The following is an 18,014-nucleotide window of genomic DNA, read 5'->3' as shown; positions in this document are numbered from 1 at the left end:
GGTCTCTTAGCAGCAGAATTGCGCGTTTCAAGCTGATCTCTATTGTGTTGTGTTTTTTTAATATGCTTTTCAAGGATCTATAACTTAAAATTTAGCAAGAAGTGGAAGAACATGAAGGGGGGAAGTATGTGAAGTGTGTTGGCACTTAAAAAGAGTATTGGGTGGGCAGGGTCAGTGTGGTTTGTGTCTACAAAAGTATAAACTGGATGTGGACAAAACCCCAATCGTTCATGATTACATCTCCATCTTTGAGAAAACAGGACCTGAATCTAGACTAAAACCAGCTTTCTTTGCAGAAATTAGCAGAAGGAAAAAAAAAAAAGCTGAAATTATTTTCTTAAACCAGAACCAAAAGTAAAGTGAAATTGCACAAAATTATGGACTGCACAATTCTGACTTCAGCATACACTTCCATGTAATGTACAACAGGTAAAAGTGCTGTTAGAGGATCTCTTTAATTTTTTTTAACTTAAATTTATTTTTGTTAAGTTGTAAAGTTTTAACTCTGAGAGGAATCCTGAGGAGTCCATTCCTTATTACGGATACTAACAGAGACACTAAATTATTATCTTTTAACGTTAAGCACCTGTCTTGGATTGAGGAACAAATGTGCAAAATGTAAAGAAGAACTGGAAAATAAATACATCTGACAGAGGCTGGATTTATTTATTGTTATATTTATTAGTAATTCAAGTAAAAGAAAGTAACTTTACATGTAGTGAATGTGCGTTAACTCAGACTTTGGATTTCAGCAGCATGCAAGCACAAATTTCCCCCCCCCCCCCCTTTTTTTTTCACTCACCAGTAAACAAATGTGACAGGAAAAAAAACATTTTGGTGCATTACAGCTTAAGTTACCGCAGTTCACTTGTTAAAACCCTTAATTACATTGCAGTTACGATTCCTGGTCTTGGCAGAACAGAACATAGAGTGAATGTAAATAGGAAAACGTTTTTCCATACGAATAGTACTGAGAAACAAATTTTCTATGGTGTGTACACTGTATGTAATTTCATTCTAATGCACAAATTCAGTTTCCCAATCCCTCCATGATGTGCAGCTTAACATGTAAAGTTAATTGTGTTTTTTGAATACATTAAGTAGATTGTGCATCTTAAACCCTGAGATCTGGAGTCTTAAGACTTCCTATTGCCTGTTGTAGATGTTTAATATAGCAGCTTGTTATTTTCAGCACTGCTTTTCTTGATCAGGAAGGGGTACAATGTAGAAATCATTAGCTGTTAGCTCCTGATGCAGAGTTATGTATTTAGCAGCTTTCTTTGTCTGTGGGATCACAAATTTCTCTGTAAATTCACTTTTACTCATTTGCCGTTTTCCTTGTGCAGTCAGTATGCTGTTAATGAATGCCAGTGCGTATGTGTAGCAGTTGTGGTTGTGTTCTTCATACCTAGGAAAAATACACTGGTAGTAAGAGCTAGCACTAATCCATTAAGTACTGTGCATGGAGGAGTATTTTACTGAGTGAAATGAGGAAGCACGTGCTCTCCAAGAACTACTGCTGCTTTCCTTTAATGCTGGTGCTTAAACACGTTCTATGTATTGCAAGTTGCACTTTCCAGCCAGGAGTACTAGAAACTGTGAGCATAAAACAAAAAAAAAAAAAAAAAAAAAAAAAAAAGGAAAAGAAAAAAGCAAGAGGGCTACAGATCTTACAATAATGAGTTCTTATTTTTTTATACTTACTTGGCTTTTACCTTGTTAACCTGTGCTCTTGATGTATTGTTACTCTGTTATCTGGAAAACTTCTTCCTGCAGCAGTAATGTTAATTGTGCCACTATGTGGGCTTCCCCCAGTGTGGCATGAACTTGGAAGGTTACTTCAAATCGAGTGATTTCTGTCCCTAGTATGTTGATACAGTTGCTATAGAGTGTGCTAGTCAAACTCCCATTGGCAACAATTTGTGCCATTGTGCAAGGACAGAAATACCCAGTAGGAGTAGCAGCCATTTAATATGTTTGTGCCCTTTTCCTTTTTATCTTTTTTCCCCTGCTACCCTACCCTATGAGCATGTGGCCTTTACCTGTTCACGGTCAGACTGTTTCTTGGGTTCTCCCAAATGTTTCATGTTGGCCACTAACAACTTCAGTAATTTATTCCATTCCCTCACTCACATAGTGCAGTTTTTTCCACTGGTCCTGTATTGTGGATAACTGGCTAGTTGAAAAGGGTCACACAGACATAGTCCAGCTGGCTGGACAAAAATGCACATTGCTCTCAGCTTATCTGAAGTAAAGCAAAACACACTGTCTTTGGCTGTTCTTGTTACACAGTAACAGGAAGATTTTGGTGGGAAAAGAATGTTGCAGGTGGGAACAGAAAACTACAGAAGAGAAACTAGGGGCGGGCTTGGTATTTAGGCAACTAACCAATAATGAGCTTAACTTTTGTAATATGTATGAGCTAATTATAACAAGGCATAAAAGGTGACTAAGGTACAATAAACAAAGTCTGCTGATCGCTCATATTGAGTGACTGTGTCTTCCCTCCGTCGCGACACTGTATAACTGTCTTTAATACAGAGCTGCCTAATCCTCAAGCTTCTTCCCTAATTGCCTCAGCCTGTGTCATTTTTCCCTTGTTCTTCCTAGCCCTGTGACTCATTCCTTGCCTTGTACTGTTGGTGGCTCAGTGGTCTCTGTTGCCACAGGGAATCTTCTGTGAGGCTTGCCTGTCACCCCTGGGAATTTACAAGGTGTCTGTGCAAGGTCTGAGGACTGTGGGTATGAAAAGCAACCCTGAGCCCAGGTCAGGACAGCTGTTTTCTTCAAAGCTCTTCTGGTTTGTTAAGGGTAACTGGAGTGACCTATGAGCTCCCACTTAGTAAGCAAGCAATTTGCCACAGTGTACTTGCTTTACCAAAATAACTGTTAATGAAAAATAATTGAGTAACTTCAGGAGTGGCCACCATTGTTGTGCACCACAAAACATCTGGAAACAAAACAGTGTTGGGTTCACCAGCTCAGGGCTCAGTCCACAGCCACAAATCCTGTTAGCTTTTTGAGTTCCATAAACATTTAAAAACTCTATTCTAGGTCAAATTCTTTCATCTCCTGGTGCCAGGGTGATAATAAATTATTTCTGAAATTTTATCAAGCAGCACATAAAGAACTGCTGAAAAACGCTTTTGGTTTGATGGTTGGTTTTTTCCTCTTATATGACATCTGCATTCATTACCTTAAATCCTTCATGGACCTGCGCTCAGACGGGCTGTCGTTGGGCAGTTACAGAGGGACAGCTCAGGCACTGGCTGTTTTTGGGGGAGCAGGCTGCTTTGTCACCAGCCCGCTTGGTGATGTGGCAGTGCACGGTTTAGCTGGGCTTCGTAACTTGTAACACTGTCGACGGGCACTAACTTCAAGGAAAGCTACAAACAACTGAACATTCTTGCTGGAACATACTGGTTTAGTGCAAAATATGTGGAAGCCTTTCTGTATTGAACTGTCCAAAGCAGTGTTACGGATCAGCTGGAAATGAGCCTGACCATGTTTCCCATTTCTGATCACTGACAACAAAGAAGCCAACTGGATGCAAGGTCTGGGCAAGAATCCCATCAATGTAGTCAGCTTTTAAATGCAAATACACCTAAAACTGCTGAAACCTTGAAGAAATAATGACAGAATCATGCCTGGACTTTTCTACACAGCAGCACTCCGTGTTTCACTGAACTGTTGTCTTTTCATGCTAAATTATTTTGTTGCTGAAGAAAACTTCCCTAGAACGGTCTCTTTATTTTAGAGCTTTTACATTCTAGCAGATGAGTTCATTGCTGACAGCTTAAAAATACTCTCTCTGTTTAGCAGGGCCAGTAGGTTTCCTGACAGCCTGACGGCGTTGCTCCCGCTGGATTGTTAGGCATGTGTGTTCTGAAGGAGCAAGGCTCTGAATGAACCGCAGCCTCTCGGGGTCCAAAACAGAACAGCCTGATTTATCATCCTAGACTAAAAACTCTATTGCATCCAGCTTTCAAACCACCTACCTGTGAGGAAGCCAGGTCTCTCCCACAGAAAATTCCTCTAGGAGCTTATCCCACTGCTGAAGAAGCCCAAACATGTCTGGCTGTACCAGTGGGATGCTAATGCACTGTTCCCATCCAGTTTCAGCTCTGTGAATGCCCTCAGCGTCGTAATTATACACCACGCCTGAAAACAGAGCAGCAGATTGTCAGGTGCCCCTGGAGAATCAGATCCTGGGGGGGGGGGGGGCGTGTGTTTTAAGTAATGAAAGCTGCTACTAGTTTTCCATACTGGCATTTCTTAGGCTGGCTGTAGTCACTTCCTTTCAGTGGCTACAGGTAGAAAAACGCGGTCCTTTATCAAACACCTGCTCTGCTTCTGCAGGGCAAGTTCGGGTGGCTTTTGATAATGAAAGCAAGGACAACCAGGCAGCTTTTCTAACACACACACACCCCCCAGTTAGACCAGCCTCACAGTAAACAAACACATAAAGTGTGATTTTTGCAGGGTGGGCTTACTCTAGGAGAGCCTGGTATGTTTTTTGGGTTTTTTTTAGGAGGCTTTTTAAAATTTTGTTTAATTAGGGGGAGTTTTAGAATTAGCAAAAAACGTAAGTCAAGATTTCCTGCATATCTGTAAAGCTTTTTACTTCCCTGCGCGCGGAGCACAAGGCACCCGGCGGCTCCGCTCCGGCCTCAGCTGGCGGCGGCGGGGCCGGTCCCGCTGCTCCCGCGGGTTCCCGGGCCGGACAGCGGGACCGGGCCGAGCCGCGAGGCCCGCGGGCGCTCCGTACCGTGAGTGCTGGTCACCCCGACGTGCAGGTCCGCCCGCCCGTCGTACCCCCTGGAAGAAAGGCAGCGGCGTCGGCGTCGGGCCCGGCGGGCACCCCCGCTGCAGGCACGGCGGGCGCCGGGTGCCGGCCCAGCAGCGCGCAGCCCGGGGGGCGGCCCGCGGGCCCTACCCGAGGAAGGTGCCGGCGGCGGGCCGCAGGAGGAAGGCGCAGCGCTGGCGGTGGCCCTGGCGGAAGGGGCTGGGCAGGCGGACGGGGGCGGCGGGCAGCCCGGCGCCGCGCAGGGGGCGGCCGCAGGCGGGGCAGCGCGGCGGCGCCCGGCGGCAGAAGATGTCGGCCCGGCAGTGCCGCACCCGCAGGATGGCGGCCTCCGCCATGGCGCCGCGCCGCTCCGCCGCCCGCCTCCCCGTGGTCCGCCTGCGCGGCGCTCTAGCCCGCCCCGGCGCGCTCTGTGGCGCGGCGCTGAACAGTGCCCGGGCGGGCCCCGCCCCCGGCCCGCGGCGGAGCGGAACCGGGCAGGCGGGGCGGCGCGGCCCGGAGCCGGGCCAGGATGAGCACGAAGCAGGTGACCTGCAGGTGAGCGCTGCCGCCGCCCGGCCCCGCCGAGCTGCCCGCGGCCTGCCTGGGGCCTGCCCGGGGCCTGCCTGGGGCCTGCCCGCGGCCTGCCTGCGGCCTGCGAGGACAAGGCGGTGGAGGCCTCCCAGGCTGGGCCCCGGTGTAGGCCCCGGCGGCGGCAGCGCCCTCTCCTGCGCTGGGGCGGCCCGGGCCGGGCGGCGGCGGGGGCCCCGGTGGCGGAGCGGGCAGGGCCCATTCCCCCCCCCCCGGCTCCGCACGGACCTCTGACCGTTGCTGCTTCCCCCAGGTACTACCTCCAGGGCGTGTGTCGGGAGGGCAGCAAGTGCCTGTTCTCGCACGATTTATCGACGAGCAGATCGTCCACCATCTGCAAGTACTACCAGAAGGGACAGTGTGCCTACGGGGCGCGGTGCAGGTAAACGCCGGGTGCTTTGTGGAACAGCCGGTTCGGAAGAGCCGGGCATCGCAATCACGTGCAGGCTGCTTTAAACCCCAGGGAATCTGAGCTCAAGATAAGATGGTAAAGGGAACGAAATAAGATATTAAATATGGGCTTTTTCTCCCAGCACCGAAACCAGCTTATGGGTCCGGTGTTATAGTTCTGCTCAATTTTGGTTGGCTTCAGCAGGTATTTTACTCTGTAGTGATTAAACCATAGGTTTCGTGTATGTTTTTTATCCCATTCTTACTGTAGTAAGACCTATTAAATGCAAAAATGGAGCCTGCAACTTCATGGGAAGTAGCGTTGGGCAGCATGGTTTGCGCTCCCTGTTACCGGAGCGGCTGGATGCGGGCAGCACCCGCTCGGCCCTCCCGAGGGACCTTGTAGCCTCCTTCGTGCAGAACCTGCTGCACAGTTTCAAGAACTTTCAGTTCTGTCTCGGTCGCTCCCCTGGGTTTGGTGGGAAAGCTGAACAGTATCATGCCTTGCCCTGAAGACTGATGGGTAAAACTGCTGGAGAAACGCTGCAGTAAATACCGTGTGTTACTTCATGTTCCGTTCCATCGGGGACGTGCCACAGGGGCAGCTCCTTTGTGCAGGAATTCTGGTCACAGCTGGGAGACCTGTTTGTGCCTTCGCCTGACAGCAGCGTGGCAGTGATTGCGACGGCTTGGTTGTATTTCCTTTCCCTCCCTTAGCCCGTGGTACCGGGCTTGGCTCAGGCGATGGAACGTTAGTGTTGTCCGTAGCTTCCATTAGCTGCTCGCCCTGGATCAGTAGTGGGTGGTGCTGGCAGCCGTGTCACTGACGGGCCCCACGTCATATCCTGACTGGACCCTAAAGGTGGCTGCAGCGCCTGTTGCTGTTTTACTCCAGCAGTTTTGCTGGAGCTGGAGGCACTCGATGCACGCAAGCGGTTTATGTGTATGGCAGGTCCCTGGGCACGTGCAGGTCCTGAGTACAGGACCAGAAACCGAGACAGAGAATGTTTTCGTTCCCATCAGAAATGCTCTACCTTTGGGTATGTCCATGGCTTTACTGGAGCAGCCTCTTTGCCGCACTGATCGCTTCTCCTCTGCTGCTGGAATACGTTCCATGGCTTTGCTGGATGTTTCGAGTCCTTTCCTATCCTGTTTGCAAATACTGCATCTTCTGGGGTGTGGGAGCATAAAGTCTAAGTGTTGCTGCTTGCAGGGGGAAGCGAAGCTCACAAAATGTCACTCCTTCCTGCACAGCGTTTTGATGTTGCTTCTTTGAGAAATGCCAGCGAACCTGTTTGTGTGAGGGGGTGACGAGGATCTAATTTAGTGTGTGCATGACTAATGTTCTTTCAGCTATGCTGTGTGTCTCTGGAGAAGAAAACACAGGTGTGCTTTCAGAGGCATCCATTTTTTGAGACTGAGAAGCCTTTAGGTCTGGCTTTGAAAGAGACTGAGCAAGTTCAGTCAACTTGTCAGAACAATCCTTTAAAAAAAAAGTAGCTATTCAGTTTTGGTTTGTTTAAGTATTCATCAGGGCGGTGTCCTGCCACTGTGCCAAGTTTAGCCTCTGTAACACTTGTTCCATCTTTTTTTCCTTTCGCAGGTATGATCACACCCGACTTCCTGCGTCGGGGGGTGCAGCGGCCCCGGCGCTGCCTCCCCTCCCGTCGGCAGCACTGCACAACCCTCGCCATCCTGCCGAGCGCGGCGCGCCGGGCGTCAGGAGCAAACCGCAGGAGGCTGGCAGGCGGGAGAAGAAAACGCTGGTGCTCAGGGACAGAAGTGAGTGGGAGCGGTGCTGTGCTCGTCCTCCTTGATGCTGACAGGAGTTCGGTAGCTTTTCTCCTTTTATTGCTTGAGTTTCCTGGACAGCTGGAGAGGTGCGGGCAGACTTTCTCCCGATGAGGCCTCGTTCCTCGAGAGGCTTGGGCCCGTCAGTACCTGGTAATGGCCGTGTCCAGCCGACTGGCTTTTAGCCTGGTGTTCCCCAAAAGATGGGGTTTGGTTTGGGGATTTTTGGGGGTGGGTTTTTTTTTTTTATTATTTTGATTTAGGGTTTTTTGGTTAAAATATCTCTGCCCCTCAGATCTTTTTTGGTACATGTTGCTCTCAACCTGAGGGCGTTTAAAATGCTAAGAAACCTGGTTGCTTTCTGCCAGGCTGCCCGGCACGGATTGTGCCAGCCCTTAGGAACACAGGATGGAGACACCCGTCCAGGGCTGACGGGCAGGGCAGAGGAGCCGAGCCCCGCTGCCACCTGCAAGCTGTCCCCACCTGTTCTCGCAGTCACATTGAACGGGCCAGTTGCCCTCCTGTGTACCAGAGGACTTTTTAGCCTATTTGTAAATGGAAAACAGCTCAAGAAATTTTTAAATGGAACTTTTTACTTGGTAATTTGTGACAAGCCTTGTGGTTTGCGAGCAAAAGAGGCTTAGAGGAAACTTTAAAAAAGTCCCAAACCAATAACTGGCAATCATTGGAAAGAAGGTCTATGGAGCTTCTTGAGTGGGTTTTGTGCAGTGTCTTGTGTGGTTCATACCGTGTCCTTGTTTTCTAAGATCTGTGTGGCCTGAATGAAGAAAAGCAGAAACCCAGCACCGCAGGCGATGTGGTGTGTTGCAGTGACCAAAACGATAATCCGGAAATGAAGCCCCATTCGTATTTGGAAGCTATTTGCAGCGGATTGGAAGACCCGGTAGCTGGAAGCTCCTGTGCGGATGGAGAGCAGCTGTGTCCTTATGCCGCAGCGGGAGCGTGCCACTTCGGAGATCGCTGCCTTTACCTCCACGGAGACGTGTGTGAGATCTGTGGATTGCAAGTACTTCACCCTTTCGACCAAGAACAGAGGAAGGCTCACGAGATGGTAATATTAACATGAAATCGGTGTGAGATTCGCTTGGCTCGGTGCAGGATTTGGTTTGTTTGCGCTAAAATCTAAGGATGTGTTTTGTAGAAGAGCCTGTTGTTCCAAAGAGCTTTTGTTTTGCTGGTTTTCTAGCTATAAAATTATCCTAAGAGGTCTGTTCAAGCATCTGGGGCTTAATTGGTAACAGTGATGCAGAGCGCCTTTTACAGCAACTTCTTTTTTTCCCATTTCATCCTTATCAGAAACTTGCCTGCAGCCTTCTCCCAGACCACCCTAAAGTGCTGGGAAAATGTCTTTTGTAACTTACACGACATCTCAGTGGTACGTTATGTACAGTGGAGGAGAGAAACTGTGGGCTGCTGCAGGCTTGTGAGAGCCTTGTCAGTCTGCTGAGTCACCTCTTCAGATGTTCCTTCTTGGTGGTGGCTGATTTGAGGGCAGTGTCACGTAGAGTCAGACGGAGCGGAGTACAGAGGGTTTGGAGCTGGACTTGAAGTGGGGTGGCTGGAGGGACTCGATGAGGAATTGGTTGGGGGAAGATGGGCTTAAGGGGCTGCTCTTTTCCCTGCCCGGCTACCAGTCCTCAGGGCTGAGGAGGAGAAAGACCAGCAGCATTAGCAGTTACTGAATCACAAGTCCCTTCAGAGTCTGAAGTAAAATCCAAGGGGTTAAAAACCTCAGGTTCTGGGCAGTCAGTGTATACTTGCAACAGGTGCTGCTGTAGGAGCTCTCCCCTCTGCTGAGAGCTCGTCGGTACCTGGCAGGGTGTCTGTCACCGCGGCCGTTGGGTGCTCGGCTCCGGCAGCAGAGGTGTGTGCTGGGTGAGAAGGTGTGCTAGTCGAAATGCTGCTTCTGATGTGGAATTATTGTGTGTCCTTTTTATTTTTTAATTATTATTGTTATTATTATTATTGTTATTCTGAAATTTATTTTAATTGTCAAGTCTGGGGACCTTTGACAAGTAAAACTATGCAGGTGTAACCACCAGCTCACCTTGTAGTGCTGTGAGAGTGTAAATTGGTTATTGACTGTCGCTGCTGGGATACTGTGAGCAGAAGTGATGTAGGGAAGCCTGGATAAGAGGCTTATCCCTTAGCTGGGGTATCTGGTGAGTGAGTGTGGCCTTAATGATAAGCAGAGTAACATTTTGAGTGTGGCCCCCATTCCGGGTCCTGAATTAGATGGTTTGTGGGGGTATTTGACACATCTCCTTGTGCAGTACCTGTTCCATGACAGAGATACAGAAAGAGGTACAGGGAAGTGCTTGTGCGCCCTTACTCCTGATACCCTGAAGCTGCAGAGAACACTGGAAGGGCTTGAATACGTGATTGAACTTAGTGTTCTTAAATTATGATGATGAAGGTAGGAGTGATGCTCTTAATGAGTGTACTTGGGTTTTCCTGTAATAGATTCTTTCCATAGACAGTTGTTTTACAAGGAGCGGGCTGCTACGTGGGCTGCAGTAACCGGTGATGTCTCTCCTGTGACAGATGTGCATGGCGACCTTTGAGCATGACATGGAGAAGGCCTTTGCCTTTCAGGCAAGCCAGAACAAAGTGTGCAGTATCTGCATGGAAGTGGTGTACGAGAAACCGTCAGCCTCTGAGCGGAGGTTTGGGATCCTTTCCAACTGCAATCACACGTACTGCTTGTCTTGCATCCGGCAGTGGAGGTGTGCCAAGCAGTTCGAGAATCAAATCATAAAGTAAGTTGATGTTAACCAGAGCCTCTTCTCTGGGGCCTGTGTCGGTGAGATAGCCTCGCTGGGGTGCTTTGACTCGATACAGAAACAAACCCGGTGGTAAGGGATTCTGTAGCTGTAAATATTAACATAGCAATTAGTAAGACCTGAGCTCAGAAAATCCTGGTCCCAGGTGCTGGCAAATTCCAGGATCTTGTTATGTGGCCACGAGAACTACCTTCAAGACCACTAGGATGCATTGGGTAACCTTTGGTAACCGTGTACTTACGTGCTGTGGTCCTGTATGGGCCCTTGGTGGCTTAGCCCTCTCTCGCTGCGTTGACGGTGGGGCAGCGTGTGCACACGTGGGCTCTGGAACTGCTGAGACCTGGTTAACCAGCGCCCTTCGCCGTACCCTGTGTGCAAAACCCCTCCCTCCTTATTTTTGCCATGTATGTGCTCAGTTACTGGATGTTTCTCTAAATTACAGCTTACTTAAGCTAGATGTCACACTAATCACACATTTATCTGTATCTGAGTAAACACCTTCATCGTCTAGCTCTATAAATAATGTATCCCAAACATTCTCAGATGAGAGAACAAAAAACGTCCAATTAGGGCAATTTCCTTTTTTGGAGCATCTCTTTGAAAACTCTCTCAAGTTACAAGCACACCGAGGAAAAGGTGGGAAATATTTTCAGTATTCTGCCAAAATAGGTTGTTCTGGACAACTTTCATCACAGATGTCACTGAAGTGAACGTTAGCTCATTAGGACATAACCTGTGCTGGAGTCAAGCTTTTGTTGGCCAGGTGCTGTTGCCCGCAGTAGGGACTGGGAGGGAGTTGTTGGTGGTTTTGTGTTGTGTTTTTTTGTGGGGGTTTTGGTTTTGGGGTGGTTTTTTGTTTTGTTTTTTTTTTTTTTTAAGAAACAGTGCCCTGGACTCTGCTTTGGCTATGGGTTAAGTACTGCTACAAGTTCTTCAAACATGTTTTTTTACACTTCTCCATAATGGTGAACATACTGGTCCTTGCAAAGTTAACCTAAAGGAGGGACTTGGCTTCGTCATGGGAGACGGGGTGTTCTGTGGGACTTGTGGGACCGTGGTAACAAAGCCTTTCCTGGGCTTGCTGAGGGACTGAAGTTGGGTATTTGGTTCTTGTAGTTCCTTGTGTAGAAATCCATCGTGTAAAACCATGAAGCACGCAGCTCATCGCTGCTGGTAGCAGTCAGATCACATCTCAAAGGCTCGGGGACCTTCCTCTGTCCCTTCTCAGCTGGTTTGGCTTTCTGCTGCGTGGGAGCCGCGGTACTCCCATAGTCATTACGGTTTATTTCTCTGTATTTGGATTAGCAAATGCAGTTTAGTTCTGCATACAGAGGAGACACCCATTCCTTTTGGTCAAGTCTAGAAGCAAACACAAGGTAGCGTGGGCCCTGGCTGCACTGAGTGGGTTATTTTGATCAAAACTACTAACAAGCACACACGTGTGTGCCGTGCTGACGTGTGAAAAGGCGTCTGCTGCTTCAGTGTGACAAACCATCTCCCTTTCCCTTGGGAGACTGCAGATTTACTGAGGAGTGTCACTCTTGGAAAGTAACGGAGCGTTGCTGTTTGGTTTTGCTCCGTTAAGGTCCTGCCCGGAATGCCGTGTGATATCCGAGTTTGTCATTCCCAGTGCGTACTGGGTGGAAGACCAGGAGAAGAAGAACGAGCTGATCGAAGCATTTAAGCAGGGAGTGGGGTAAGTTTGGTAACCAACTACAAACACTGTTTACGTCGTCCTTAAGATAGATGCGCTAAGACTTAGTCTAAGTGCCTGTATTTTGAAGCTTTCTTAATTACAAACCAATCTACAGAGAACTTTTAATCTCTGTTAACGCATTTATTTAACTTTGTGACTGCCACGAAAGGGTCTGTCATGTAACTCTAGATCAGAAACTCTCTGTGCTCACTGTGCTCTGAAACGCCGAAGCTGTTTCAGTTCACTTGCCAAAATCGGCTTGTCGATCCCTTGGACGTAGTTGCCTGGCAGGTTGTCGCTTACTGAGGAAAACAAGTAGGGAAGGGAGATGTCGTGCTCTTGAAATACGGGATAAAAATTCCACGGGGTTTTTGTAATGTCTGCTGGAAATGGAAGCCGCTGCCTGAGCGCATGCCTTTTGCTGACGCAGAGAGGACGTGCCTGGTGCTGGGGGCACTGGGAGAGGGCTGCTGGGGGGCAGGGTTCCGGCAGCTTTGCAGAGCTGCGCTTGCCTGGAATGTGTCGGGGCTGCGCAGCCGGCAGGTCAGGGAGGCAGCGGTGCTTACCTCCCCGCTCGCCCTTCTGAAGGCATCAGCGGAGCCGTGCCTGCCCCGAGCCAGTGGTCGCGATTTTCCTGAAGGCTGTGCAGCTTCATCCCGTGGTGTGCACCACCCTTGACGCACGGCCTTCGGAGTACGGAAAAAAACCCAGGCCTTGCCGAAATCCTACAGAGCTGTTGCTGCTCAGGAAGGTTGTAAGTCTCTGAAGTCCTGCTACAACGCAGCAGAATGGCTGAAAGCGGCCCTGCGCCATTAAACGCTTAATCCAGCATCTGGGCTTGTTTTACCTTATAGTCAGGCAAAACACTGGAGGAAAATCAGTCATTTTTAACTGAGGCTCATCAGACACAGTTTGTTTTCAATGCCCTGCGGCTGGTTTATTTTAATCCGTAAGGGCTTTGAATTGAGGGTGGTAAGCTGCGTCGGGAAGCCCCAGCTCTGCAGTTTTTAGCTGGCCGCGCTGTCAGCAAGGTGAGCGTCTGTGTGACTGCAGCCGCAGTGCCAGGTGGCGTTGGGGCCCCTGCCAACCTGTCCTGTAGAAGAAAATAGAAAAAGGGGTTTTGCGTAAGCACTCAGCTAAGACTAATGCTTTGTGTTGTAGGTGAAAACATCTTTTGTACAGAAATTCTATGGATAGATCTCTTGGCAGTCACTTTAACTTGAGGATTTAGTATTCCATGGAATGAAAAAATGCTACTAAAGTGGAGTCTAAGCGAAGAGCAGGGGGTCATGCCACCACAAATCCATTCAATTTACATGCCAGCGCAGGATAAAAATAAATTTCAGACCTACAACCTGGAGGTCACAGACCACTTGAGCTCCAAACCAAGACAAATTCATCCTGCTTTTAATGCACCGCTTCCTTCGGGGATTTCAGGTGTTTGGGGTCTTTTTGTTACGTTGACATTTCCTTCTCCATTTAATTGCTATTAGATGGACTGTAGCAATGTCTTGGGGACCAGTTTCATCACTATTTGCATATTGAGTTTACGAGTCCAGTTGCATTTTGCAGCCTCTTCAGCAGTTTCTCGCTGCAGAACAGTCCCCCAGGCGCCGAGTGCCGCTGCGCTGCCCCTGTAAGGAACACCTTTCCAAAACTTGCTGCGTAGCTTGAGCAGCTTGGTTGAACAACAGAGCAGATGGGAATGTACATTAACAAAGTGTGCTCATAGGGCTTCCAGAGGAGATGACGAGAGGAACTGTTCCGTAAAAAGGTAGTGGTGGAAAGTACAGGAGAGTTGTGCCGCTAGAAAAATAGCAACAAATTTTTTCATGGTGGTGAAGATGCACATGTAGGATCGATGACATTTTTGAGCATCCTTCACTTTCCATGTCTTAAGATAGTTGAATTTTTTTTCTTCTTATAATGCTGTTCCTTTATGTACTTCTTTTTTCACTTCTAGTAATCTTTCCATCTATTTTGAGGGCTCTCAGGTAGGGAACGGGAGACCCAACCCGGGGCGTACTGGCAGCACCGGTATTTTGCATCACTGACCGAGGACGAGTTAAGCTGTGGAGAGTGAACTCTATCTACTTCCTTTCCTGGCTGAAGGCAATAACTCTCTTTTCTAATTAAATCAGGAAAAAGCCCTGCAAGTATTTTGAACAAGGGAAAGGAACTTGCCCGTTCGGAGGGAAGTGTCTTTACCTTCATGCGTATCCGGATGGGACACGAGCTGAACCTGAAAAACCAAGGAAACAGCTCAGCTCTGAGGGGACCGTGCGGGTAAGGGAATACTCCAGTCAAGTGTAATTAAAACCATGTTTTGAATGTACCTTACACTGCTTAAATACGTTTCATGCCATGCAGGGTCTTGGAGAAGTGAAGGAAGCACCCCCGCAACTTTCCTTGAGGGAAAGGTTTGTTATTAGGGAAGGAGGAGGCACCTTTTACTGAACAGCGAAAATTTATTGTAATAGTTTTAGTTTTTCAGCCAGTCCTTCTCATGGCAAACCTTTCTTCAAAGGAATTCTGCTGATCCAGCTTTCACCTACAGTATTAAAAATTGATCTCTCTTGCCTGCACGTCGCTGGCAGTAAGACCAGCTACAAAGTTTAAAGCTTTCTTGAAAACTGGCTGCGGCGGCGCCTTCATGGCGTGCCCGCAGCGCGTTACTGCCGGCTAGGTTGCCCGCACCGTAATGGTACCCAATGCCAAAGCGAGTGGCCACCGCTTCGAATTGAACAGCACGTGCTGCTGAGCGGCAGCACTCCCTAGCGCAAACCCAGCTTCCGAATCTCGGCTTCTCACCAACTTATTTCTTAACGAGGCAGCGAGGCTCGGTACGGGCAGGCGTTGTGACTGCACGGTGACGAGTACTGGTTCGTGCTCAGCCAGCTTTCCTTCTATTCCAGTTCTTCAATTCCGTGCGCCTGTGGGACTTTATTGAAGACAGAGAAAGTAGGACTGTGAGCAGCACAGACGACGAAGTGACAGAACTCGGAGAACTTTTCATGCACCTTTCTGGGGCCGAGGAGGATTCTGCTACTTCTCAGTAAAGAGAACGGAAGGTGCTTTCGTCTATCTAGAGCTATTTATTTAGCGATGCTTTACACTTTCTACAGCACCGTTCGAATGAATGTGCCCTGTGGTTTACTTGTGCAGTCCTGGTAAAGTTTTCAGATAGTTTTTTGTATGGCAAAAAAAAAAAAAAACCAAACTAAAATATATTTAAAGAATGAAATCGATTGCATGGAAAAATCCCTTACTCCCGAGAGGGTTTCCTCCCTCTTTGGCCTAACGTAAGCTGTCTTGTGAGCTGAGTGGTAGTGTAAATACAGCTCCTCTCTTAACATTTAAAGCTGAAGCTGTTAAAAACTGTTGCTAAATCTATTTTGGGTGCTCCACCCTCCCTCCCAAATCAACTAAATGTGTATCTACAAAACCCCGCTGGGAAGTGTGGTCAGTGTAGCTTTTTCTTCCTTAAAAAGGAGATTTACAAACTAATATGTCATACCTCAAAGCAGTACCTAGAGTTCAGGACAGAGTTTACTGTATTCTTACAGTGAGTTGGTTTCAGTAGTGGGGCCGGGGCACTGCCTGGCTCTCAAGGACTCTGCCCGTTACGCTCCTACCCTTGTTTTAAAATACTAAGTGTGTGTAGTGGCAGGAAGTGTCTCAGCACACCTGTTGTAAAGCTAATAGAACTCTAACATGTTCAGGCAGAGCAACACTGGAGTCACAACTTACAGCGAAATTAAACTTACAGCATGAATTGGATTTTGGAAACTGTGTCATGACAGTAAGTAGCTACTTTTAGTCACTGCAACAGTTGTAGTTACGTTTTTGTTCCATTTAAATCAAGGGAACCCTTGATGCAGGTTAAAAGAAGCAGCCAAAATTAAATGCAGTAACTAAAAGTTTTCTGATCTTCTTATGGCAGTGATCTTACAATTTGCAACTGTGCAACCTCGGTAATTTCAGTTACAAAATAACCCCTTAGTTTAACAGCTGCTTTCCTGAAGTTCGTGGTGTGGCTGACAGGTACCTGGGCTCTGCCATCTGCACCTTCTGAAGCGGTAACGGGGTCTTGGAACAGCCTCACCCCCAGCCGCAGCAGAAGTTCAAACATTCCCCATGAAGTGACAGGTAGGGGGGCTGCCCGACGGGGGGGTCCTTCCCCAGCGCTGCCCCCCCCCACCCCTTTGCCTTTGCCAGATGAAGGACAGCAATGTCCTCTGCGTTAATGGAATTATTACTGAATTTTATTTTTGTTAAAAATTCAGTTCATGTTTATATTGCAAAAGCAGGTTTCAATCTGATGGTGAAGACCGGTACAAGGAGTTAATTCTGCTATTTGTCCTTTGTATAAACTTTGCAAGTTAAACTGAAAATTCAGCAAGGACGCAGCTGGAGCGGCTGCTGCGTAATAGAGCACGGAAACACCCGAGTACAGGCAGTTTTCTCCAGCACATTCAGCATACGGCCCCAAAGTAAGAAGAGGGCCAGTGCAGCCGAGGGCTAAAGGTAAGAGGGCTTGCCCTTGAAAGGTTGCTTATCTTAAAGACTCGAGCATTTCAGAGGGCTTGATTGTTGAGGGGACAAATGGCGTTGTGAAGCAGAGTGTGTGAAACCCTGAGGGCAGCGTGGCACACGGGGCGCTGCGCTGAGGGGTAGAGCTGGGATCTGGTCACTGCCATAAAGCAAAACAGCACAGACCGTAACCTGGATTCATTAATGGCACCAGTTAGTGGGGGGGATTATCGTTCTGCTTCAGTGGCTGGTTTGCATTTCTGGGTCAAAACTGAGGCTGAGAAACCTGGAGGGAAACATTTCATTTCTGTAAGGGTGCCAGCAGAAGAGGGAGAAACTCCTCCCATCTCTGCTGGCCAAGTTCCCTCAAACTGAGCGTGCGGGTTTGCTCTCTCTTCTGACCTAGGAAATGTACCTTCTCCACAACCAAGTCCCCCCTGAAGGTAATGTTTAACGATGCTTACTGCAGCGCCAGGCCTTAGGCTGGCAGTATCTACAACCACTTGCTTGTCTGCTTCTTTTTAAAACTGGCCTATGAAGGCACCAGTGAAGGTCTTACTCTGTTAAGTCATTTTAGTGCAATTCTTCATCACTAATTACAGAGGTGAAGCAAAATAAAAGTATCACCAAGAGAGTACTCTCCAAGACGAATGTTCAAGAGGAGGTGCCCAGGCATACCTGAGGCTGCCCTGAGCCTCCCCACGGAAGCTTGTTTCTAGCAGGTCTTGCACAGATTTCTTTTTGCAGGAAGAAATATTTTCAGTAACAAAATACACCAAAAAGTGTCAATGAAGAGGACGTTTTTACCTTAAATGACACATTTCTGATTTGCTTTGCCCCAAGACAACACTAACAGTAGTCTGAAATTAAAAGGATACCTTGTTTTTCATAGCTACCTAGAGACTATTTTTTTTATAACTTAAGAGCAATCAGACTTTGAAACTCAGACCTTTTAAATTCTTCACTTAGCAGCTTTCATCTAATTTGACATGAAGTGCTGGTCAAAATAAGCCTAATCATCAAAAATATTTTTATTTTCCAAGAGACACGTAACCCATTTTAAAATCAGGAGTTAACGGTTTCTTTTTGGAAATTACAGCTAAAGTAAACGCTTTTTTTACCGTTCCTCCTTTCCCCTCTCTCCCCCCAAACTTATTAAAATAGAAGTAAAATGACAGATAAATTATATTTAGAGAGGGTTGCAGTTAAAATACCAGGAATATTATTACAAATCACACAGAACTATACAGAACAGTTTCCTTCAACCCTCAACTTACTTTTTAGCAAGCAAGTTTTATGGTCACGCTCAATTATCACTTAAGGATTGATATTTCACCCACGTTATGAGATATTCTGAGGACGGTGTAGATATTATTCTTTAAGTATGTGGCTGGCTTATGTACTACAAGTTCCTCTCTTCCCTTCC

General features: G+C 47.8%; 2 protein-coding genes across 5 annotated transcripts; one reads left to right on the top strand and one right to left on the bottom strand.

Annotated features, from left to right (window-relative positions):
- Nucleotides 1–664: 664 nt before the first annotated feature.
- Nucleotides 665–5,245, bottom strand: MKRN2OS (MKRN2 opposite strand). 3 transcript variants are annotated; one of them, XM_040591085.1, is made up of 4 exons: nucleotides 4,937–5,245; nucleotides 4,769–4,818; nucleotides 3,999–4,161; nucleotides 665–1,408 (listed from the first exon to the last, which is right to left on the bottom strand). In XM_040591085.1, exons 1-4 carry the CDS (start codon nucleotides 5,140–5,142, stop codon nucleotides 1,189–1,191), a joined length of 639 nt encoding a protein of 212 aa, XP_040447019.1. In that variant the 5' UTR covers nucleotides 5,143–5,245; the 3' UTR covers nucleotides 665–1,188. The 3 variants fall into 3 exon arrangements, with proteins under 3 accessions (XP_040447019.1, XP_040447022.1, XP_040447021.1); XM_040591088.1 differs by having other exon boundaries at nucleotides 4,785–4,818; nucleotides 4,937–5,175; XM_040591087.1 differs by lacking the exons at nucleotides 4,769–4,818; nucleotides 4,937–5,245 and adding an exon at nucleotides 4,267–4,737.
- MKRN2 (makorin ring finger protein 2) lies at nucleotides 5,207–15,301 on the top strand. 2 transcript variants are annotated; one of them, XM_040591083.1, is made up of 8 exons: nucleotides 5,207–5,341; nucleotides 5,628–5,756; nucleotides 7,368–7,546; nucleotides 8,323–8,627; nucleotides 10,121–10,335; nucleotides 11,945–12,055; nucleotides 14,197–14,341; nucleotides 14,971–15,301. In XM_040591083.1, the coding sequence occupies exons 1-8, from the start codon at nucleotides 5,316–5,318 to the stop codon at nucleotides 15,112–15,114; spliced, it is 1,254 nt and encodes a 417-aa protein (XP_040447017.1). In that variant the 5' UTR covers nucleotides 5,207–5,315; the 3' UTR covers nucleotides 15,115–15,301. The 2 variants fall into 2 exon arrangements, with proteins under 2 accessions (XP_040447017.1, XP_040447018.1); XM_040591084.1 differs by lacking the exons at nucleotides 5,207–5,341; nucleotides 5,628–5,756 and adding an exon at nucleotides 5,798–6,312.
- Nucleotides 15,302–18,014: the final 2,713 nt, after the last annotated feature.

Source organism: Falco naumanni, chromosome 4, assembly GCF_017639655.2.
Source record: "Falco naumanni isolate bFalNau1 chromosome 4, bFalNau1.pat, whole genome shotgun sequence".
Lineage (NCBI taxonomy): Eukaryota > Metazoa > Chordata > Aves > Falconiformes > Falconidae > Falco > Falco naumanni.
The sequence above is the reverse complement of the archived record's forward strand: the minus strand, read 5'-3'. Positions and strand labels throughout refer to the sequence as shown.

What these genes read in the sequence shown, in the direction of transcription:
- MKRN2 (XM_040591083.1), top strand. Translation starts at nt 5,316, where the DNA reads ATGAGCACGAAGCAGGTGACCTGCAG. An exon ending in AGAGGAAGGCTCACGAGATG is followed by an intron (nt 8,628 to 10,120) that starts GTAATATTAACA and finishes CTCCTGTGACAG; the next exon opens with ATGTGCATGGCGACCTTTGA. An exon ending in TTCGAGAATCAAATCATAAA is followed by an intron (nt 10,336 to 11,944) that starts GTAAGTTGATGT and finishes TGCTCCGTTAAG; the next exon opens with GTCCTGCCCGGAATGCCGTG.
- MKRN2OS (XM_040591085.1), bottom strand. Translation starts at nt 5,142, where the DNA reads ATGGCGGAGGCCGCCATCCTGCGGGTGCGGCACTGCCGGGCCGACATC. An exon ending in CGGGGTGACCAGCACTCACG is followed by an intron (nt 4,162 to 4,768) that starts GTACGGAGCGCC and finishes CTCTGTTTTCAG; the next exon opens with GCGTGGTGTATAATTACGAC. An exon ending in GAGACCTGGCTTCCTCACAG is followed by an intron (nt 1,409 to 3,998) that starts GTAGGTGGTTTG and finishes TATTTTTCCTAG; the next exon opens with GTATGAAGAACACAACCACA.